The 23,887-nt window shown below is 46.0% G+C and overlaps 1 protein-coding gene across 7 annotated transcripts in view; it reads right to left on the bottom strand.

The window, feature by feature from the left end:
• Positions 1-23,887, bottom strand: part of ROCK2 (Rho associated coiled-coil containing protein kinase 2) — a 155,746-nt gene that overhangs the window by 48,321 nt on the left and 83,538 nt on the right. For 6 of the 7 annotated variants that reach the window (XR_012902516.2, XM_075923482.2, XM_075923480.2 and 3 more), the window contains exons 4-7: positions 21,192-21,329; positions 17,446-17,706; positions 5,325-5,469; positions 1,508-1,646 (exon numbers count right to left, since the gene is read on the bottom strand). Coding sequence is in view for 6 of the 7 variants with exons in the window: in XM_075923482.2 (XP_075779597.1) it covers positions 1,508-1,646; positions 5,325-5,469; positions 17,446-17,706; positions 21,192-21,329 (683 nt within the window). In the remaining variant the exon portion in view is untranslated. Of the gene's footprint in view, positions 1-1,507; positions 1,647-5,324; positions 5,470-12,449; positions 16,039-17,445; positions 17,707-21,191; positions 21,330-23,887 lie in introns of those variants that run through there. The other variant, XM_075923486.2, reaches the window with a different exon arrangement.

The following is a 23,887-nucleotide window of genomic DNA, read 5'->3' as shown; positions in this document are numbered from 1 at the left end:
GCAAAGCATAAGAGAAAGGGAGGAGAAGAGAGAGAAAGGTGGAGGTGGCTGAGGCAAGAACAAGCTACATCAGCTTAATACCAATGAAGAGTTCCACTAAACAACAGATCTCATTTAGCAGTTTACATTCAGAATTACTCCCTTTTCTGGAGAATTAGCTATACTTGTAAATTAATACAGTTTTAAAAAGCATAAGCATCTCTTCTAAGAAAACTGGAATAACTTTCTGCATAAAACTATCTATTTTTGATAATATATTTGTTTTCATTATTATTTACTGAGTGCTGACAACACGCTCAGTGCTTAATGAACACAAATTAACTTGTGCCATGCCTCAAAGAACTCACAGGCTGTGTTTAGACTGGCAAGTTTTTCCGCAAAAGCATTTGGCTTTTGCGGAAAAACTTCCCAGCTGTCTACACTGGCTGCTTGAATTTCCACAAGAACACTGACTTCCTACTTTCTAAAATCAGTGCTTCTTACGGAAATACTATGCTGCTCCCGTTCGGGCAAAAGTCCTTTTGCACAAAGCTTTTGCGCAAAAGGGCCAGTGTAGACAGCTCAGATTTGTTTTGCGCAAAAAAGCCCCGATCGCGAAAATGGCGATCGGGGTTTTTTGCGGAAAATCGCGTCTAGATTGGCACGGATGCTTTTCCGCAAAAAGTGCTTTTGCGGAAAAGCGTCCGTGCCAATCTAGACACTCTTTTCTGCAAGTGCTTTAACGGAAAACTTTTCCGTTAAAAGCATCTGCGGAAAATCATGCTAGTGTAGACATAGCCACAATGTATTTCAAACATTATAAGTATATTTTGGACCTGATTGCCTGGCAGTAAGAATTTGAATGGGTAACCAGTTACCTGGTAAGCATCATCTTACTGGGTGCTGATTAACCAGTGCCTGGGAGCAGCCCTCCCCCCCGCCCATGGCCTGCTACAGGCACAGGGCTGCCCCAGGGGGGCTGAGAGCCAGCAGCAGCAACAGTCCTGAGGCTGGGCTGGTAGCCTCCTGCTGCCTGCAGTGACAGCAGCCCCATCCCCACGACTGGGACTGGGAGCGTCCTTGCTGCAGGTGGTGGCTGTAGCCCCGCCCCCCCCTGCCGGGATTGGAGCCTCCTGCTGCCAACAGTGGCAACAGTCCCAGCCTCGGGGCTTGATCCTGCTTAGTTGCTTAATCAGTTAAATGTTAGGCAGGCCCAATGTTTAATCAGTTGACTGATTAATCAGAATTTTTATATCCCTACCTGGCAACTGGCCAATTTTTTGTAAGAAGAATATGGCCAATGAAGTTATTGCCAAAAGTACTCATAAAACCACTAGTTTTAGTTAAACATATTGCAGAGCTTGCAAAACAGCCAGCCACTAAAAAGCAGGAGGCAAATTAACCTTATCTAAAACTGGGAATGACAGAGACAGCACAATTAAAGGGGAAGAAATCCATTGTTTAGGATCCACACATGTGTTTGCACCAACTGTACGTGAGATTGTACAAATATAGTACACACACCTACCTATCAGTTAAGAAGTCACAGATGAGATTCTTTGCATGCTTAGATATTTCCACATCATCTGGGAAATTTAATGAATTCTTGTGATCCATGATTTTACTATATGTTCCTACTAAGGAGTCTGCATAAAATGGAGTGTCCCCTAAAATAAAATATGAATAAATTTTAAATTTAAGTATTTTAAATTAAACAGAGAAAGAGGAAAGCAGAACTATAAATTATAAATTGCATGCTTATTGTGAAAAATGGCTCCATAAAACTGGGATTGTATGATCCATGTTCATTGTACAGTGATGTACGGCGATTGCGGTTTCACTGAATGTGCCAGATAACAAAGCAGCCCTTTCCGGCTCCTCTCCCAGGCAGGAGGAAGCCTCCTCCCCAGGAGTGAAGCTGGCAGTCCATCTCACACTGTTAATTTCAAATTTTCTTTATTGGCTGGGGGCAATGCCAGTTATCAGTTTTCTGTTTAACAGAGTACTGGATAACAAAACTTTTACTGTATCTAATTTTTTGTAATCATATGGTATTCCATTGACAACTAAAACTACTATCCCCTAAATACCTGCACTACAAAGTCTTGCCAAGGGAAACAAGGTGTAGGATTTTTCTACCTTGTGCACCATCAGTATAGAAGATCTGTCATACTTATACATTGCCTTTCAATTGTGCTCTCAGTGACACCTGTGTAAATCCACTAATTTCGAGGGGCTTGCACAGGAATAATTGACTGGAACCTACTAAACACTTCTGTTGATGCATACTATGAAATAGAAATCACTCTTAATGATGTCCATTCTGCACTTCTAAGAACAACAGAAATCAAAATGTATGTAACTAAAATGATCTGTTATGATCTGAATATGCAAAATGAACAAATCCATTGACTAAGAAGCTGCCATTTTTACATAAATTTCTTTCAGAGTTGAAACACAGGTTAATGGGGAAAAAAAACCTGGAGGAATAGATTTAGTGACCAAAGTTTCCTATTTTGACGATCAGGAGAAAAACATTCAGCAGAATAAAAAGGCATTTGATTTAACAGATTCAATAATTATCAGCCATGATACTTTGCACATGGTGAAAATGTTCTATTAGCCTTTAAACACTAATATACAGAGACCCTTTTGCTCTGGAGGAGGATATAAAAAAGAAGAATCAACAGAAGTAGGCTCTGAGAAAGAACAAGATAGCACATACAGGAAGTCCCCGACTTACGCGGATCCGACTTTAGTCGGATCCGCAGTTACGAACGGGGCTGCCCCAGAGTACACGGACTGCGGGACCTTGCGGTCCCGCCGCCCGTGTACTCCGGGCGAAAAAAGCTGCTCCGCGTCTCCCTGGTCTGCAGACCAGGAAGACGCGGAGCAAAGCCGCTGCCCGAGGCTCCCCCCCGCGGCTTTGCAAAGCCTCGGGGAAGCCGGCAGCGATGCAGCCCAGGTGCGCCTGGGCTGCCTCACTGCCCGAGCCCCCCCGCGGCTTTGCAAAGCCGCGGGGGGGCTCGGGCAGCGAGGCAGCCCAGGCAGCGAGGCAGCCCAGGCGCGCCTGGGCTGCATCGCTGCTGGCTTCCCCGAGGCTTTGCAAAGCCGCGGGGAAAGCCGGCAGCGGGACAGCCCAGACGCCCCGCGGCTGTCCCGCTGCCGGCGTCCTCAGAGGCTTTGCTCCCAGTCTCCCTGATCTGCTGGTCTCCAGCAGACCAGGGAGACTGGGAGCAAAGCCGCGGAGGACCCAGGCGGCGGGACCACGGTGCGTATCGGTCCGCCGCCCGTGTCTTCCTGGTCTGCTGGGGTGGGGGGTGGGGGCGCAGCCAGTACGCCCCCCCCCCCCCAGCAGACTAGGCTTTTCTCTGGACGCCTGTGGCAGAGCAGCTGGGGCGCTGCCGGTTGGTCCCGCAGCACCGCTCTGGGCGCTACTGGACCAACCCAGCAGCACCCCAGCTGCTCTGGTCCTGATTCAGCCGCTGTTGGTCAGTTTCAGCAGCGGCTGAATCAGGACGCCTGGGGCAGAGCAGATGGGGTGCTGTTGGGTTGGTCCAGTAGCGCCGAGGAGAGGCGCTACTGGAGCAACCCAGCAGCACCCCAGCTGCTCTGCCCCAGGCGTCCTGATTTAGCCACTGCTGAAACTGACCAGCGCTGACTACAGGAAGCCCAAGGCAGAGTTGCTCTGCCTCGGGCTTCCTGGAATCAGCTGCTGATCAGTTTCAGCAGCAGCTGACTTGGGGACGCTTGGGGTTCTTAAGTTGATTCTGTATGTAAGTCAGAACTGGCAGTCAGTTTCAGCAGTGGCTGAATCTGGACGCCAGTTCCGACTTACATAAAGATTCAACTTAAGAACAAACCTACAGTCCCTATCTTGTACGTAACCCGGGGACTGCCTGTACATTAGTATCAATTAAACTCTCAGACTCTGCTGAGACCTCCCAACTAGATTCTAATTAGTCTTAGTTTGGCTCCTGCAGAAGTCATTCATCAGACACGCAGATTCCATGGTCAATCAATGCTCCCACCCTCTTCCCCTTTTCTCTTCAACACCATCATAAAAGATTCCTATCAAGTGTGACAGGGTCAGGCCAGAGGAGTAAGATAGTGACGGAAGGGAAGTATATTAGCCTTATATGAGCAAATCTCTGTTCCAGGGTAAAGTGGCAAGGGCTAGTCCAGGACAGGGATGTTAGATACCTTGTAATTGAATAATCATGTAACTGCACCAAATAATTTCGATTACATGATTATTCTATAGTCCTCAGGAGTGGGGCCAACAGCCAGTGTGCTCCCAGCCCCACTCCCAGGGAGCCCCCTGCCACTCTGCACTGCTGCCTCCGTCCTGCGAGCACTAGTCCTACCTAATCTGCCAGCCGCTGTAGGAGATAGCGAGGGGGGGAGGTAGCTCTGCAGAGCCAGCAAGTGAAGAGAGCCATCCTAAAAGCCACACGTATCAGCTCTCGTATCAGCCCTCGCCTGGTCCCAACTCAACTGGTGCCTCGGATGACGAGGCAGTAGCACAGGGGGGCAAGCGGCTCCATGGGAGCCAATACACTTGGGAAGCTGGCTTGAAAGCTGGCTTCCTGTGTGTACTGGCTCCCACCTGCCCCTCTCACCCTCCGTGTTGCTGCCTCTCTATCAAAAGCAGCAGCATATGGGGGAGGAAGAAAGCAGGCAGCTCCGTGGGATCTAGGTACCGCCTCCCACATGCCCCCTTTTGCTGCCTCTGATACAGAGGCAACAAGTGAGGGGGAGGGGGAAGAAGTGCATGTAATTGACAGGACGGTTCCAAAGAGTATGGAGTGAGGCTGTTCTCAGGGATGACAGAACAAGGAACAATGGTCTCAAGTTACAGTGGGGGAGGTCTAGGTTGGCTATTAGGAAAAACTATTTCACTAGGAAGGTGGTGAAGCACTGGAATAGGTTAACTAGGGAGGTAGTGGAATCTCCATCTCTAGGGCTATGTCTAGACTACAGGTTTTTTCCCAAAAAAAGTGGCCTTTTTACGAAAAAATTTCACCTGCGTTTAGACTGCTGCTGTGTTCTTTTGAAATTAAATCGAAAGAACGCAGTGGTTTTTTCAACAGAGGTAAACCTCATTTTATGAAGAACTCCTTTTTTCGAAAGAGCTCTTTCAAAAAAAGATGTTATTGACCGCAAACAGGGCTTTTTCGAAGAAGTACATCCAGATTGCCTGGGTGTTCTCTTTTGAAAAAATGGATCGCTTTTTCAAAAAAGTTATAGCTGTCTAGACGGTCACTTTCGAAAGAAGCGTGTAAGTCTAGACGTACCATAGAGGTTTTTAAGTCCCGACTTGACAAAATTAAATTATTACTCACCAACAAGCATCTCAAAAAGAAAAACTCCCACCGACCACCAATCACACTCCCGTCCATAGCAGCCATCACCTCCCTGTGACTTCAAGACTTCAGGCGATATGTAGTCAGGTGTTCCAACAGCTGTATCACAGCGCACCATACCAGTCTATGTAATTACAAAAAATTGCAAGTAATAATCCATTTAATTAAAAGAATACAATATATACAGTATTTCACCAAAATTAAAATTCAACCATTTTGTTCTTTTGAGAAAAACATGGCACGAAGTAGTTTTGGAAGCCTTAAATGTTTCCTAAAGTTCCTAGTCCAGAAGTAACGTAAAGGTCCTGTCTATCTGTACTCCTTCCCAGATGAACAATCAATAAAAGTCAAATGTCAGATCTGCTAACACACTGGTTCAAAGTGATAAGTTCAATTTTCCTAAATTCAAGCTTCAACTAAATGTATTCCAACACAGTCAAGATAGCTACAAGTTTCTCACTCACCTTACCCTTTCAGAGTTGAGGGTATGTCTACACTAGCCCCCTACTTCAAACTAGGGAGGCTAATGTAGGCATTCGAAGTTGCAAATGAAGCCTGGGATTTAAATATCCCAGGCTTTATTTGCATCTTCCCGTCCGGGCGCCATTTTTAAATCCCCCTAGTCTGAACTAACTGCCCGCGACTACACACGGCAGTCAAACATTAACTCGAACTCCACCAGTGTAGATGCCAGTGTAGATGCTCTCTTGCACAAATACTTTTAAAGCAAAAACTCTTGCGTTAAAAGTATTTGCACAAATTTGAGCCAGTGTAGACATAGCCTAGGAAAGTGGCAAGGTGATAGGGAACAGCCAGCATGGATTTGTAATGAACAAATCATGTCAAACCAATCTGATAGCTTTCTTTAATAGGATAACGAGTCTTGTGGATAAGGGAGAAGCGGTGGATGTGGTATACTTAGACTTTAGTAAGGCGTTTGATACGGTCTCGCATGATATTCTTATAAATAAACTAGGTAAATACAACTTAGATGGGGCTACTATAAGGTGGGTGCATAACTGGCTAGATAACCACACTCAGAGAGTAGTTATTAACGGTTCACAATCCTGCTGGAAAGGCAGGACAAGTGGGGTTTCGCAGGGGTCTGTTTTGGGACAGGCTCTGTTCAATATATTCATCAACGATTTAGGTATTAGTATAGAAAGTACGCTTATCAAGTCTGCAGATGATACCAAGCTGGGAGGGGTTGCGACTAATCTGGAGGATAGGGTCATAATTCAAAATGACCTGGTTAAATTGGAGAAATGGTCCGCGGTTAATAGGATGAAGTTTAATAAAGACAAATGCAAAGTGCTCCACTTAGGAAGGAACAATCAGTTTCACACATACAGAATGGGAAGCGACTGTCTGGGAAGGAGTGCAGCAGAAAGGGATCTAGGGGTTACAGTGGACCACAAGTTGAATATGAGTCAGCAGTGTGATGCTGTTGCAAAGAAAGCAAACATGATTCTGGGATGCATTAACAGGTGTGTTGTGAGCAAGACACGAGAAGTCATTCTTCCGCTCTACTCTGTGCTGGTTAGGCCTCAATTGGAGTATTGTGTTCAGTTTTGGGCACCTCATTTCAAGAAAGATGTGGAGAAATTGGAGAGGGTCCAGAGAAGAGAAACGAGAATGATTAAAGGTCTAGAGAACATGACCTATGAGGGAAGGCTGAAGGAATTGGGTTTATTTAGTTTAGAAAAGAGAAGATTGAGGGGGGACATGATAGCAGTTTTCAGATATCTAAAAGGGTGTCATAAGGAGGAGGGAGAAAACGTATTCATCTTGGCCTCTGGGGATAGAACAAGAAGCAATGGGCTTAAACTGTAGCAAGGGAGATTTAGGTTGGACATTAGGAAAAAGTTCCTGTCAAGGTAGTCAAACACTGGAATAAATTGCCCAGGGAGGTTGAGGAATCTTCATCTGTGGAGATATTTAAGAGTAGGTTAGATAAATGTCTATCAAGGATGGTCTCTAGACAGTATTTGGTCCTGCCATGAGGGCAGAGGCCTGGACTTGATGACCTCTCGAGGTCCCTTCCAGTCCTGGTATTCTATGATTCTATACAGATGACAGACATTCTGTTCAGACTATACAGAATAGACATTCTGTCCACATATTCACTCTGCTGATACCATCATTGGACCTAACCAAGTGAATTATAAGATCAAGAACACATATTCCTGCGCATCCAGAAATATAATTTATGCTATCATGTGTCGAAAGTGTCCATCTGCTATGTACATTGGACAAACGTCTCAGACACTTCGGCAAAGGATTAATGCCCACAAAACAGATATTAGACAGGATCACAAAGAAAAAACAGTTTCTTGCCATTTCAACCAGAAAGGACATTGTCTCAACGACTTGATTACCTGCATCCTGCTTCAAAAGCCTTTCAAGACTCCACTTGAAAGAGAATCCTCTGAACTCTCATTCATGCTTAAATTTGACACTTTACGCTTAGGTTTGAACAAAGAATCTAATTACCTTACCCATTACAAAGATAGCTTCCCCAGTTATCACCTCTAATATCATTAGCTCACAGACATTTACCTTCTCCCCCCGCATCCCCCTTCTGTTCTGAAATTTGATTTGTCCTTTTCATATGTGTTCATTTTTTTAATTATATCCTTTGGTATATATGGTTGTGACAATTTTCTTCCACTATTTGATCTGAGGAAGTGGGTCTGGCCCACGAAAGCTCATCACCTAATAAACCATCTTATTAGTCTTTAAAGTGCTACATAGTCCTGTTTTTTGTTTCAGCTACACCAGACTAACACGGCTACATTTCTGTAACTATTCTCTTTTCGTTAACTCCTAAGCCTGTTTCTCTATAAGCCTGTAGTGCTCTGGATACCAGATATCAGAGGAGCTCTGTGACATGTCTCTTTAGTTAAGTAAAGGGCCTTTGTTTTTCCTGAGATTGTTATTGCTCCACTTAGGACAGAGGCAGAAGCATTTCAGAGGTGAAAGATGTAGGAGCTGGGAGGTGAAAGGGGCTAAATAGTCCCAACTGGGAGATGGAAGGACTCCTCCAATAAGATACAATATGTTTACATCTTAGAAAAATGGGAAACTTTTTGTCTTCTCTCTTGGTATCTCATATAAATGCTCTGTGCTGCTCAATTCCCCAAGTCTCTGTGGCTGGGAATGAGCTGGACTGGCTTCTGCAAATGCTGCACACAGAATGGTTCTTTAGTCATCTCCAGGGCTCTCTGAAGAGGTCAGAATGTCTCAGTGTATAAGAATACTGATACAAAAGTGATGAGCGAGGCTTCCTGATGGTGTTTTTCTGAAGAAACAAAAGCACCAGCATCCTCTAACTCTTCTTTGTGGAGATGATGGAATAAGTTAGGTCAGATCTGAGGACAATATTGAGCCTGGGTCTGCATACCACAGGGCTTACAGCCCAGAGCTGGAGCAAAAGTTATCCAAGATCATTGTGCAATGGTATATGGGGAGCTAAAGGCTGAGCTCTAGAAGGATGAAAAATCTCTCCCCCAAAGGGTTGCTTCATCTATCTGAGGATGCACTCCCATTCCTTCTTTCTCCTGCAACACCTCCCCTTTCCTTAGAGTTGCCTTTGTGTTTGAGCTTCTCTAAGAACTCAGCCAGAAGGGCCCAGAAATGCTGACTTGTCTGTCTGAAAATTCAAGTGTTGTGTGTGGTTCCTGTCCCTTGAGTTTCTGCAAAAATCAGCTAGGATGCATGTTGCAGTCCTGTGATTGCTGTTTCATTAGTCATGGAACCAAAACGGCTGCAGTCTTTTGGTGCCCCAAGTACTGTAGCTGAGGCAGCTGCATACCAGCATGTGATTGGAAGTCCTCTGACGCCTACTCCATTCTTTCCTTTGTTCAGGCCTTACTTTCAGTTAGGGGCAAGAATATACATGCTGCTCCTGCGGGAGGTAAAAACAACTGTGCTTTGGAAGCCAGCTAGTCCCATATATGAGGGATGATGTCATCAGACCAATTAGCAATTCTGTGTATCTGCTGGTTGGAAGATATTATATTTTGAGTGTCTACCTGTTATGGAAGATTTAATAGAAAGTGTTGATTTGAATTCTACAACAGTAAGATTCCTCTTTTACATCTCCCACAAATCCATGCTGCCATTTTTTTAGGCTCTTTATGTGAGTGATTCATTAATACTGGTAAAGGAACTCAAAGTTAGAGAAGAAAAATAGGTGCGAGGAAGGAATATGTTTTACAGAGGTCATCCTGCCAATATCAATATATTTTTACACTTGGGACATCCCCATACTGTGTAGAAAATAACAAAGGATTTGGAGTCATTTCAGAAATAAGTACAAGTGTCTGATTCTACAGTTTCTCATATAAAAGATCTCCTGCATTCCATATAGTATCAGATCATCTAAATGTATAAAGACAAACTTTAAGGTATTAAAAAAAACCCTACATTCTAGGGGTCAGACAATAGTTTAGTCTTTATTCTCAGTCCAAGCCTGTAGTTTCTGCCTCAATTACTTACAAGAATGCTGCAAATAATTCAAACTAGGGATGTAATTAGTAGAACTGTTTAAATGATTAACCAACAAGCCTGAGCTTATGGGTTAACATTAAAGGTTACATGCAGGCTCCCAGCACCGCTCCCAGGGAGCCAGCTGCCGTCCCACGCTGCTGCCTCCTTTTCAGAGGCAAGAGCATGGGACAGCAGCCAGCTCCCTAGGAGCAGGGACAACAGGCACCTGGAGCCAGCTTAAGAGCTGGCTTCTGGTATGCACCAGCTCTGGGGGAGCCACATGCCGCCCCACACTGTATGCTCTGAGCGTAACACTTCTACTGCAGAACCTGAAGTGCAGCTGTCTCTCTGGGAGTAGAGCTAGCTAGCTTTACTCCTGGGGAGTCAGATGCATTGCGGGCTTTGCAGTATAAGCTTCAAAGTGCACAGCCCACAGCATGTAACTGTGTAATTACTAAGATTTTCAGTGGTTACATGGTTTCCTAATTAACTACTTTTTAACATCTCTATTTCAAGCTTTAGAAAGGACCTGTCTTATTATAGAACAATTTCCTTAACAGAAAACAGGATTCATTTTAGGATTACTACCTTTGTGTAGGCCCCAGAAAAATTATCGGCAGGTCCCCTCAACTTTGTGGTCAATATAATTTTATACATATTACTGTTTTCTTAATTAGCTCTAATTAAGAATGCTCTCAGCAGTCTTTGTATATGTGTCAACCCTTTAAAATATACTGCTGAACTAGTATTTTTTTCAGTTCTAAACCAGGAGTCCTTTAAAAATAAACATAGAATAAAAAATGTTTACTGACCTTCTGTAAATGTAGTTTTTCAAGATGTAATAATACTCATATCTATTCCATATTACATGCGTGCCTACTGTCTGCATTGTTGCCTGTGATTTTTCCCTTAGTGTAATGCATTGGGTTCGCTCTAGCACCTTCTGGTGCCACGCGTATATGCTCAGTATTAGGGACTCCACTAGGCCTGCACTCTAAGTTTCTTTCTTGCCAGCTAACTCTGACAGAGGGGTAGGAGGTTGGGTCATGGAATGGACATGATCAATACATCTTGAAGAACAATAGGTACAGAAGGTCAGTAGTTATTCTTTCCTTCGAGTGCTTCCTCATGCCCGTTCCACAATAGATGGCTCACAGGCAGTGGGCTCGAAGTTCATGGAGAAGCAGACTGCAGCACTACTCTCCTGAACCTCATGTTGTCACAAGACTGCTGGATGACGGTATTCTGGGATGTATGCACTGATGATGAAGTTGCAGCCCTGCAGATACTTTGGATTGGATTGCTCGCAACAAGCCCAAATACAAGAAGCTATCAAGGGTGACATTCTCTGGGCTGAAACTGGCAGGCCTTTAATTTTCTCTGCTATTGCCATAAAATAGTTGTGTGGATCTGTGGAACAATTTAGTCCTCTCAGGGTAGAAGGCAAGGACATGTCTAACATTCAATGAATGAAGCCACTGATCTTCTGAATTCTTGTGAGACTTCAGGAAGAAGACTGGCAGAGAAACTACCTTTGGGAGGAAGCCCATATGTGGGCATGTGACAGAGTCGCTGGGCTCCGCACTCCCGTAGCGGGTGCTGCGCCAGGGAAGATGGGGTGGTGTTGGGGCACCCAGGGAACGCCGCCGCCGGGCAGGGAGGGCTCCCCCAGGGAAGTAAGCACGACAGCGCAGCAACTGGGGAACAGCCCAGGCGCTGCTGGGTTGAGGAGCCGCGGTGAGCTGGCACCTACATCACACCAGGGGTGTGCGGGCACACGGCGTGCCAGAGTGCACACTGGACAGCCAACGCAGCACTGCGGCGCCATCTTTAAAAAGGGCCCACTGCAGCTGAGCAGGGAGACAGGAGGCTGGAGAGGTGAGATGGAGCGGGGAGGCTCCAGGGCAACAGTGGTGCGTGGCCTAGACGTCGGGGTGGTCAGGATACCAGGGGCGGGAACTCCGGGGTTCAGTCGTGGGGTGGAAGCTGGAGGAGGGAAGAGGCAGGTAGGAAGTGACCCAGGGTAGGGCCTATGACCAGTGGGTTGATGAGTTTTGGGAGGCGTCCCGTCGACCAAAAGGAAGAGAGAGTGAACAGTCTCACCTTCCTTAGGTCCCTGGGTCAGGATCCGGAGAAGTGGGCAGGCCCAGGGCCCCCTACCTACCGCCCTACAGGGCAGGGCGGGACGCAGTGAGTAGCGACTATTGTATTAGCCCATACATTAAAAACGTTAATTCCTCCTCAAGGGAGTGGCTGGACTAAATTGTGGGAGGCCGCCAGACACAGGATGGGCACTAGGACCTAGAACATGGCCCTGTCGGGCATGGGGCACCCACTGTCACACATGGTGGAGAATGTGGGTACTGATCTCACCCCTGGGATAAGGAGTAATGGGGCAGGGCAGTTTGGCCCAAGACAGACTTAGCCCCGGTTTGTATATGAAGGGAGAGAGTGAAAGATGGAGTCAAATAAAATGTGGGAGTGGTTGGCGAAGCAGCAGTGGCAGAATCAGCAACACCGGACCCAGGCCCTGGGTTTTTTTTGCCAGGATAATCTACTACAGGCACAGGAGCAGCAGACCCGGTATTACAACCAGGCTGCCAAGGTACGGACCTTTGAACCCGAGGACAGAGTCTTGTTGCTGTTACCGGCCAGAGAATCCAAGTTAAAGGCGAAGCGGCAAGGGCCCTTCGAGGTACGGCGATGCATAGGGGACGTAGATTACGAGGTCCAACTGTCAGGGAAATGCAAAGATACCCAAATTTATCATGTTAAGTTGTTGAAAAATTGGAAGCCTCAAGAAAACATGCTGACTGAACCCCAACCACCCGAATTTGAGTTGGGATCTTGGAGCGGCGACCAGAGGGAAGGAGGCGGAACCGTACAGATCAGGGAGGAGCTGACGCCGCAGCAACGGACGGAGGTCCAACAGCTAATTCGACAGTTTACCCAGGTGCTATCTGTACACCCAGGATGGACAACTCTCATGAATCATCACATTGAAGTGGAATCCGGTAAGAAAGTCCATGATGCGATACGCCTGCTCCCACGGAAACTGCGGGACACTGTGCGGGAAGAACTAAACACTATGTTACAGCGGGGAGTGATAGAGGAGTCACTCAATGACTGGCGTAGCCCCATAGTGCTTGTGCCCAAGCCCAATGGGTGGTCCGTTTCTGTACTGACTTTAGGAAGATAAATTCGGTGTCACGCTTCGATGCTTACCCGATGCCAAGAGTGAACGAAGTACTAGAACGTTTAGGCCAAGCACAGTGTATTTTCACCCTGGACCTCACGAAGGGCTACTGGCAAATCCCCCTAGCCCCTTTGTCATGAAAGAAAACCACTTTCTCTACAACCTTTGAGTTATATCCATTTGTGACGATGCCCTTCGGCCTGCATGAGGCCGTGGCCACATTCCAGAGATTAACGAATAACATACTGTACGACCATTGGCAGTAAGCCGTGGCATACATAGACAATATAATCGTACATAGCAATACCTGGCCCGCACATATCTTACATCTAAAAGCCATGCTAACGGCATTAAAAGAGGCAGGCCTCACCGCGAATTCCAGCAAATGCCATATCAGTCAAAGGAAGTTTCCTTCTTGGGATACCCAATGGGGCGGGGGATGCTGAAGCCCCTAGTGAGTAAAATAAGCGCTATCCAAGAATGTCCCCAACCAAGCGCTAATAGACAAGTCCGTCAGTTTCTAGGACTGGCCAGCTATTATAGGCGCTTCGTACCCTATTTTGCAACGATAGCAGCCCCCTTAACAGAACTCATGAAGAACAGCCAGCCAAAAAAGGTACTGTAGACAGAGCACAGTGAGAGGGCTTTTCAAGCGTTAAAGGCGTGCCTAACACAAGCGCCGGTATTGATGCAGCCCGACTTCGAAAAACTGTTTGTGCTGCAGACTGACGTCTTGGAGGTAGGGTTGGGGGCCGTCCTGTCCCAAGAGGTAGATAGGGCTGAACACCCCATCCTATACGTGAGCCGCAAACTATTTACACAGGAGCGAAACTATTCAACAATAGAAAAGGAGGCGCTAGCCGTAAAATGGGCCATCGATTTATTACACTACTATCTTTTAGGAACCCGGTTCCGGTTGGTAACAGACCATGCCTCCCTCCAATGGCTGAAGCCTATGAAGGATATGAACCCGAGGGTTATGCGATGGTACCTATCGTTGCAGCCATACTGTTTCGATGTGAGTCACCGTCCAGGTAACACCCATCAAAATGCAGACTCTCTTTCATGGATTCCAGAAGGGGAGGACGAAACAAAGGGGAGTGTACAGGTGAACTCGAAGGGGGAGGTGTGTGATGGAGCCACTGGGCTCCACACTACCACAGAGGCTGCCACGCCAGGGAAGATAGGGGTGGTGTAGGGGCACCCAGGGAACAGCACAAACACCACTGGGCAGGGAGGCCACACCCCTGTGGAGGGTGTCCTCCCAGGGAGGTAAGCACGGTGGCAACTAGGGAATGGCGCAGGCGCCGTCGAGCTGAGGAGCTGTGGTGAACCCCACGTCACACTGGGGATGTGAGGGCGCACGGTGCGCTGGGTAGCAAACGCGGCGCTGTGGTGCCATCTTTAAAAAGGGCCCACTGCAGCTGAGTGGGGAGACGGGAGGCCAGAGAGATGAGAGGGAGCGAGAAGGCTCCGGGGTGATTGTGGTTGGTGGGCTGGACATTGGGGCAGTCAGGATGTGATGGGCTGGAGTTCTGGGGTTCGGTCGTGGGGTGGAAGCAGGAAGAGGGAAGAGGCAGGCAGGAAGTGATCCAGGGTAGGGACTATGACCCGTGGGTTGACGAGTTTCAGGCGGCATCCCTGTTGACCAAAAGGAAGAGAGAGCAAACAGTCTCACCTTCCTTAGGGCCCTGGGTTGGGACCCGGAGGAGTGGGTGGGCTCAGGGCCCCCTACCTACCGCCCCGCAGGGCAGGGTGGGACACGGTAAGTGGCGACAATTGTATTAGCCCACGCACTAGCAACTACGTTAAAAACGTTAATTCCTCCTCAAGGGAGCAGCTGGACTAAATTGGGAGGCCGGCAGACACAGGGCAGGCAATAGGACCCAGAGCATGGGCCCGCGGACGGTGTGTCCCATTGGGCACGGGACACCCACTGTCACAGGGCACAGGTGGACTTCGTTCTTGAAGCAAGTGGTTCTGATTTTAGAGACCCTTCTAGTTGAGGTAACGGCTACCAGGAAGGTGACCTTCAAGGAGAGAAAAAGCAGAGAGCACAAAGCTAGTGGCTCAAAAGGGGGGCTTGTGAGTTTTGACAGTATGGAATTTGGGTGATCATCCTGTGAGAGAAAAATGACTTACAGTCTACTGACAGGTAGAAGGCTAAAACTGCCACTCAATACACCTTGACAGATGTGAAGGCTAGACCTTGTTGTTTTAGGTGGAATAAGTAACCTACAACAGACTGAAAGGAAGACTGAATTGAAGAGAGCCTCTGTTGGATTGGCCATATTGAGAAACGGTTCCACTTAGCGAGATATATAGCCCTAGTGGAGGAGTTCCTTTCAAACGTATTCCAAGCAGATTTATTCCACCCAGGTCAGCCATGTAACTTCCAAGCAGACAGGTAAAGGGACCCTAGGTTTGGGTGGAGTAAATGGCCATGGTCTTGTGAGATCACGTCCAGGCAGAGTAGGAGCTGTAGTGGGGGTGCTACTGATAAGTCTTGCAGTGTGCCAAACCAGTGTTGAGGCTGCCAGACTCAGTCTATCAGAATAATTGTCACCTTTTCTCACCTGATTTTCAGAAGAGCCCTGTGAACCACAGGAACTGCGGGAAATGCTTGGAATAGTAGCTCTGTGTGGGAGCCCAGGCTGTGCCCATGTAGGAAGCAAAACTGATCTCATTTCTAGTAGGGATGTTAGATAGCATGTAATTGAATAGTCGTTGGCCAACTTCTTTTACATGGATGAAGTAATATCTTTTACTGAATTAACTTCTGAAATTGGTCCAATAGAAAATAATATCTCCGCCATCTTGTCTCACTAATAGTCAAATTAAGATAAATAACCAGCCTATGGAAGAGAATCACTGTAGTGTTAACAAAATCAAGTAGCTAAATGGTGCTAGAAATGAAGGTATTGCATTTCTCAGTAAGTTTATGAAAGATGATAGGAGGAAAGAAGACATCAGTATTTCCGAGTACATTTGCAACTACTGTACTATAAAAGGGTATTACTCAAAAATACATTATAGAAAAATACTAGAGAAAAGTTTATGTTAAATAGCTTGGAAAGGAATAAGCATATATTGCATAAATAATGTGCATAAATTCTAGCCCAATACAGCAGAAGACAGCACTAAAGTAGTATCTTTCAGGCCAAATTATACTCCTAAGTTAAGTCAAAGTGGATAAAATGAAAAAGCATATTAAAAATTAGAGAAACATTTTAAAACTAAGGGAAATGAACATAAACATCTGCATATTCACATAATGTTCATCACAATTAACTGTACCTTTGTAGAGTAAAACACAAGAGTGGAGGGAATATGTCTAATTTCAGAGTAATTTAATTGTTTACATTTTACTCTCCATTTAACAGGAACAAAGTCTAAACTGAAAAATAGAGAAGATTTTGAAAGCCTGCTTTAAAGCATTATAAGTAGCCCAAATAATGCTTTTTAAAGCTACAAATTTTATCTTGAAACCATGCCATTAAGGAATATGGTCCATTATGCAGTACATTTTAACATTTGGGCAATGAAAAAATACAGTATTTTAAATACTAGCATTAGAAGTCCCAATTAGTTCAATCATGTCATGTCATTATATAAAAAGTTGAAAACCACTAGGGGGTGCTGTTGGAGCAATTATATATAGTAATGAGTATGTAGGACTATGCATATTGTTGCCTCTTCTGTAATAATTTCATTGATACCAGTGGTTCTCAAACTTTAGGTTGGGACCCAAAGTGGGTAGCAACTTCATTTGAATAGTGTTGCCAGAGTTGCCTCAGACTTCCTGAGGCCAAAGCCAAAGTCTGAGCCCCACCACCCACCCGGACCAAAGCTGAAGCTTGAACCCCACTGTTCAGTGCTGAAGCCAAAGCTCAAGAGCTGCTTTAGCCTTGGGTGGTGGGGCTCAGATTACAGGACTGCTATCTGGGGCTTTGGCTTTGGGAACCCCACTAACAGGATGGTAGGAATTTGGGCTTTGGCCCTACCATCTGAAGCAGCTAGGCTCAGGCTTCAGTCCTCCCCCCACCCAAGGTCATGTAATATTTTTTCTTGTCATAAGGATGTTGCAAGTACAGTGAAGTTTGAGAAACCCGAATTTATACCAACGTGCCAGTTTATAAACTGCTCCTAGATTAGTAATGTTGTAATTAGGAGCTCTCACGATCCATTCAAATGTGTGGCTAAGAATGTGAACACAAAGAAATTAATTCACACAAACAACAAAAAGGGAAGTTTGTTTCCACTTAAAATTAGATAGCAAAGAATATTCTGCCAATCAAGAAGCTAAATTAACTGAACGTCCCTTCGGGCCTTACATCCCTGAGTAATTTACAATAAAATGAAAACCTGAACAGTCTCTTTGTGGTAGATAAAATATGTCAACTGCATACTTACTTCATCCATTTTCATACAAGTGCCAAAATCGGCCAGCTTTACATGCCCATATTTATCCAAAAGCATATTGTCAGGCTTCACATCTCTGTGTATCAAACCCATGGAGTGAATTGCATCCAGAGCGAGGACAACTTCAGCTGTGTAAAATTTGGCCCATTTTTCAGGCACATCATAGTTGCTCATAAGGTTTACAAGATCTCCACCCGGCATGTATTCCATTACCATGTACAAGTATCGGTCATCTTGAAAGGCACAAAAAAGCTAGAACAGAAAAGAAGGAAAATTACTCCTGAGAGATATCTGGAAAAGCAATTTTTCTATTCTGATGGGCGATTTAATGGAACTCTGTTCTTAGAACAGTGTTTCTCAAATGCTGCCAACAGGGGCTCTTCTTGCAGCCACAACCTCCTGGGTTGTTATGAAGGGGAAGTGGCAAAGTCACCGCCTCTCCTTCTTGCTCCTTGTGTTGGATGCTGCAGCTACCAGCAGGGGCTGGAACCTGCCCTTTTTGGAAATACCTGGAGCACAACACTGGAGGAACATGCAGCTGGTGAGTTCCAGACCTTCCCAGGTGTGGCTGGGGCTCAGGCTTTGGGCTTCGACTCTGGGGGTGAAGTGGTAGACACTGGCCACAGGGGCTTTAGGCTTCAGCTGCACAACTATGTTCTGGCACTAGGTCCTATTTCCTGGGCATCGGGCTTCAAGATTTGGCCACAGGACCTCAGGTCCCAGCCCCCTCATCCTGCACTGCCTCTCCTGACTGCCATCCAGGACTTTATTTGTCACTAGACTTCCTAGGGCTGAGTAAGTCTGCTGTGAAAAGTTGTATTAATACAACATACATGTTTCACATTTCACAATAGATTTACTAGCTAGAAATACTAAATTACAATGATATGGACATGTATACACGCACATTTTTTCCCTAAAGCTAATCAAGCTTTTTAGAAAAAATATGAGAGCTGCCACCAGCAAAAGCTGGTGGCTACACTGTAAAGCCACCAAAAATTTGTCCTGAAAACCCCACATATAATGAGAGCTTTTTAAAGTCGTTACAAGGCAATTTTTTAAAAAATTTCTAATAAAGATTTTGGTTAATTTAACAGTAACCCAACATCTGCTAAACTTCAAAACTTCTTTATCTCAATCTTAAAAAAAAAACTACTACTTTCTTATTTATTCTATTTATTAAGTGCTTCTCATTCTGTTTCTCAGAATGAAGTCCAGCATAACGAGGTATCACTGAAAATTCAGCTCCCTTTGAGACACAAGCACAATTCAAAGTAGTGGATATAGCTAAACAGAGACTGGTATCTCTAAAATTGCTATGAAATTTCTTTTCTGTATTATAATACAGCTTCTAAATATCACCACCAAGCAAGAGTAGAAATGATAAATGCTGGCTAGCGTGTATCTGAAGTGGAGATGCAAGAAGTGATTATCTTTACTAATAAATACAGCTTGGTATATATTAGTGTTAGATTATTGAAGCATTGAAAGTAAGTATTTATTTACAAATTTCTTTAGAAGCAGTGATTCCCAACCTTTTTCCCCATGGAGGAACCCCTAAAATAATTTTTCATATCCCGAGGAACCCCTACCTATGAAAACATTTGCTTGGCCAGAAAAAGTTGACAGAGGGGACGCAATTCAATTACTGCTAAATTATTGTCAAGAAAATGTATTTGTAAAGAACTGTTTTATATGTGTACACACACACACACACACACACACACACACACACAGAGTAAGAAAAAAATTTATTTATTTATTCCACGATTTCTCGTGGAACCCTTGATAATGGTCTGCGGAACCCCAGGGTTCCATGGAACCCTGGTTGGGAAACACTGCTTTAGTTGGTTTCACTGAATACACTCTGGGACTTCCACCTCTAGGTCCCATCAGTCTCAAAAGAGCCCAGCAAAGACCAGGCCATTACAGTAAAACTCCGATGGTCCGGCATCTGATGGTCCGGTACTCCTACTGGTCCGGCACCATCAGGAACCCGGAAGTGCTGCGGGCAGCCAGACCACTGGAGCTGCTCTGCCCCCAGCTTCCCCAATTCAGCCACTGCTAAAACTGACCAGCAGCTGAATCGGGGAAGCCGGGGGCAGAACAGCTGGAGTGCCGCCGGGTAGGTCCCGTAGCGCTGCCCCTCAGAGCTGCAGGACCAACCCGGCAGCACCCAGCTGTCCTCGATTCAGCCGCTGCTGATACTGATCAGTGGCTGACTCCAGGAAGTCGGGGCAGAGCAGCTCTGCCTCGGGCTTCCTGGAGTCAGCCGCTGGTCAGTTTCAACAGCGGCTGACTTGGGGACACTTGGGGCAGAGCAGCTGGGGGGCTGCCGGGTTGGTCCAGTAGCGCCGAGGAGCAGCGCTGTGGGACCAACCCAGCAGCACCCCAGTTGCTCTGCCCCAGGCGTCCCCAAGAGCAGCTGGGGTGCTGCCAGGTTGGTCTCGCAGCGCCAAGGGTCAGCGCTACCGGACCAACCTGGCAGCACTCCAGCTGCTCTGCTGCAGGCGTCTCCGATTCAGCTGCTGCTGAAACTGACCAGCAGCGGCTGAATCAGGGACATCTGGGGCAGAGCCGGACTATCGGAAGGGGGGGCTATGAGAGGTCTGGGGTGGCATCCCGCCCACCCCACCCCCCTCATAGCCCTCCCCTTCCGATAGTCCGGCATATCTGATAATCCGGCACTCCCTGGGTCCTAAAGGCGCCGGATTATCGGAAGTTTACTGTACTATGTAATATTCAGTGTTCAGTATTCAAATGAAATGGCTGTATTTACCTTTTACATACAGAGAAGCTTATTTACACACTTGAAAATATTTCAAATGATAACTATTTAATTCTTAAATTAAGGTACCAAGATTTTTTCCCTATATTTAGGCTTTTATCTTTTCAGACTGAGGTACATGGGTGCATAAATAAATACTTTACACTTAAATCCACTTTCTTCTTCCCTAATATACTCAGTAATGACACAATGTAATGTTTATGACATCACAATGAAGCCGTATTGCAAACACTAATAAAATTAATCTGGCAAAAAAGATTTTTAGCAAAAATTCAGTTCCCTCACATTTTATATAACTGCAAAAATGGCTGATCCAAATCACAATTTTCCTTTCAAACACAGAAAAACAATTACATTTCAGGTAGAGTACACATTCAATGCTGTTTGAAAATTCCATTTCAATTTATACTGCATTTGAAGTGATCAAACTGAGGGCATGTCTACACTATGGATTCAAGTTGATCTAAGCTATGCAATTTGAGTTACGTTAGCACTGTAACTCAAGTAGATGTAACTTAGATCATCTGATCGCGGCATCCAAACCATGCTGGGTCAATGAGAGAAACACTCCCATTGACTCCCCTTACTCATCTTATTCTGGTGGGGCACCGGAGCAACTGACTGTTCATTTAGCAGGTTTGCACTAGGTATATTAAAATGAAAAATTTCAGTGGTTACAACTTTACATGCGAGGGGAAGCTCCCTGGGATCCCAGCCATAGTGGAGACAAACCCTAAAACTTGGCCTATAAGCATGGACAGATATAAACTAAATAAAAGTCATTTATCCCGATTCCCAATTCAATTACAGTGGTATTACTTCAAAACTGAAATCAGAATCTGACCCATTATTTTAATTTTCAATTTTTAATATTCAAAATTGACCCAAAAATGAAACACATTTACTTAAATTTTAAAACAGGAAAAAAAAAACAAAAAACACTCCTTACTTGAACCACCCAGGGACTGTTGGCAAAGGCCATGATATCTCTTTCTTCCCAGAAAAAGGCTGAATCCGATCTTTTTATCATTTCAAATTTACTAAGAAGCTTCATTGCATAAACCTTCTGTGATATTTTGTGGCGAACCTGTTGGTTAAAAGAAGGGGGGGAGGTAATTATGTTTTTGAAGAAGACTTTATAAGAAAAAGAAAAGTTAATTTCTCTTACCTGCTGTTTCTAAGATGTGGCAAGTCCCCTACATCAGGTGGTAACTAATCCAGATTTCTGCGTCCGCAATTTGAAGGCAGTTAGGAACTCTCTTACTACAGACTGAATCTCCCAAAACCTGCAATTCTCTTGTCCGGCAACATCCATGGTCCAGCACAGATGTTGCTGAACCAAAGAACCCCAGGAACGGGAGCCAGCCGAAAGGATGTGGGGGTTGCAGTGTCCCAGTGGTGACAGCAACAGCTAGGCAGGGGAACTCTGGCATCAGCGGGGCCAGGTGGCATCGGGGAGCCTCCCTCCTGCCAGGGAACCCCAGTTTCAGCAGGGTCAGGTGGCTGGAGAGCCCCTGGAACTGGGACCAGTGACAGCTGGGGAGCCCGGGGAACACCCTCCTCCCGCAGTAGTGGGGGTGGGATGGCTGGGCAGCCCTGACTAGGAACCCCGTGGAAGAAGGGCCAGGCAGTGGCTTGAGAGCTCCAGCTGGGGAACCCCAGCAGTGGGGCCAGGCGGTAGCCAGGGAGTGCTGGCCCCAACCAGGGAATCCCCTATGTCAGTGGGGGCCAGGCTGATGGAGAGCACCTGGCAGCACGGTTCATGGTGACCGGGGAACCCTGGGAATCCCTTAGTGGCAGTGTGGCCGGGCTGCAGCAACGGGGCAAGCAGCGGCCATGCAACCCGGGGCTGGGAAACCCAAAGAACCACCATAGGTAGCAAGGTTGGAGGTGGTCGGGCAGCCATAGCTGGGGAACCCCTAAGAGCCCCCTGGCGCAGCTGGCAGGCAGGAGGGCGGGGAGCCCCAGCCTTGGGAGCCCCATGGAGAGGAGCCAGGAGTGGGGCAGCCAGCAAGGGAGCCTTGACCTTCCCTGGTTTGGCAAAATCCCTGATCCAGGACAGCTTAGGACCTGAGGGTGCCAGACCAGAGAGGTTCAAGCTGTAGTCGAAAGCTTTTGAAGCCAGAGGAAAAAGTGTTATAACTCTACTTACTTCTAGGTATTCTGCCAGAGTATGTTAATTGTCTAGCATAATTTAGAAGATGTCTATTGGAGTCACCATATGAAAAACTAACAGGCAAGAATAATTTGTCCTCTGATACACTGTGACTTTTATAAACAATTGGTCAGCACAGCAGAACCTTATTCAAGAAAGACACTGGCCTTAATGAAAATTGCACCAGGCTTGAGGGTTCAACTGGGAGGCTGGCACAGAAAGAAAATGTCTTTGGAAACAGCTCATTGAATAGAGAACATCCAAATAGTGTAGAGCTCTTAAAAAGAATGGAGACAAGATGAAATTTAGCTGAAACACTTCTCTCCCCCAAAAGACTCACTAGTTTAAGGCAGACAACCCCAGGAAGCTGACAGCTAGTGAAATGGATTTTGTGTCAACTGATTGAGACTATCTACTGAAACAAAACACTCGAAGATACGTTCCTGAAGTTAAGCTTACAACTGTACAATTTCCAAAAATTCAACTGGAATAGTCTATGTACTCTAGTGACAATGCCTGCTAGCAGGAAAAGGGCATGAAAAAGACTGACAGATGACAGAGACTAGTGTTCCCTGTAAGCTGAGTGCTTGGGTGGCCACCCAGGAGAGATTCAAATTAAGGATGTTGAATCCTGATTAATTTACTAGTCGAGCAGTCAATGGAATTTCCATCGACTAAGTTGATAGACACTTCTGCATTCTTCCTTTGAAATGTACAAGAGTCCCAGCAGGGCTTTCTTGTGCATTTCAAAGTTGGAACTTCACGTGCAGCCCGGGGCCAGCAGGAAGTTCCACTGACCCAAGGCTCAATGCGGTGCTGCGGCTTTGAAATGCCGCACGGAGCCTGGGGTCAGCTGGGGAGTCCCCAGATGATCCCAGATTCCATGGAAATGCCACACAGAGCCCCAAGTCAGCTGGAGACTCCCCACCTAACTCCAGGTTCAGCGGATACGCTGCACAGAGTTCGGGGACATCTAGGGTGTCCCTAGCTAACCCAGGCTCCACATGGCACTGCTGCTTTGGAACTCCGTGGTGGCTTTTCAAAGGGGCAACGCCCGACAGCTGATCCCGGGGTCTGTGTGGCACTCTGTCACTTTGAAGTAGCCCATACTCCCCCCACCCCTTTGCTGCCTCTATCTTATAAAGGCAGTGGGGAGGTGGGGAGAAAGCAACTAGTCGACTAGACCTTAATATCTTTAATTCAAATATCTCCCAGATGATCAGCAGAGCACCCACAGCTGGCAGCACAAGTTTTTATTGGTGGTGTACATTAATACGTGCCTCCGTGTACATAACAAAATTTATGCTGCATATGGATGGAAAATTAGAGGGAACTTTGACAGACATACACATCACCTATACTAGCGACAGTCACATCCTTGAATTAGCACTGCACAGATCAAAGCTTTACAACTCTTTTTTAAAAGTTATCCAGACATAAAACAGACTAAAACCAAAGTGTAACAACTGGAATATATTTTTACTGCAAAC

This window comes from Pelodiscus sinensis, chromosome 3 (genome assembly GCF_052426305.1).
Source record: "Pelodiscus sinensis isolate ZL-2025 chromosome 3, ASM5242630v1, whole genome shotgun sequence".
NCBI lineage: Eukaryota > Metazoa > Chordata > Testudines > Trionychidae > Pelodiscus > Pelodiscus sinensis.
Note: the sequence above shows the minus strand (reverse complement) of the source record. Positions and strands in the feature narration are given on the sequence as shown.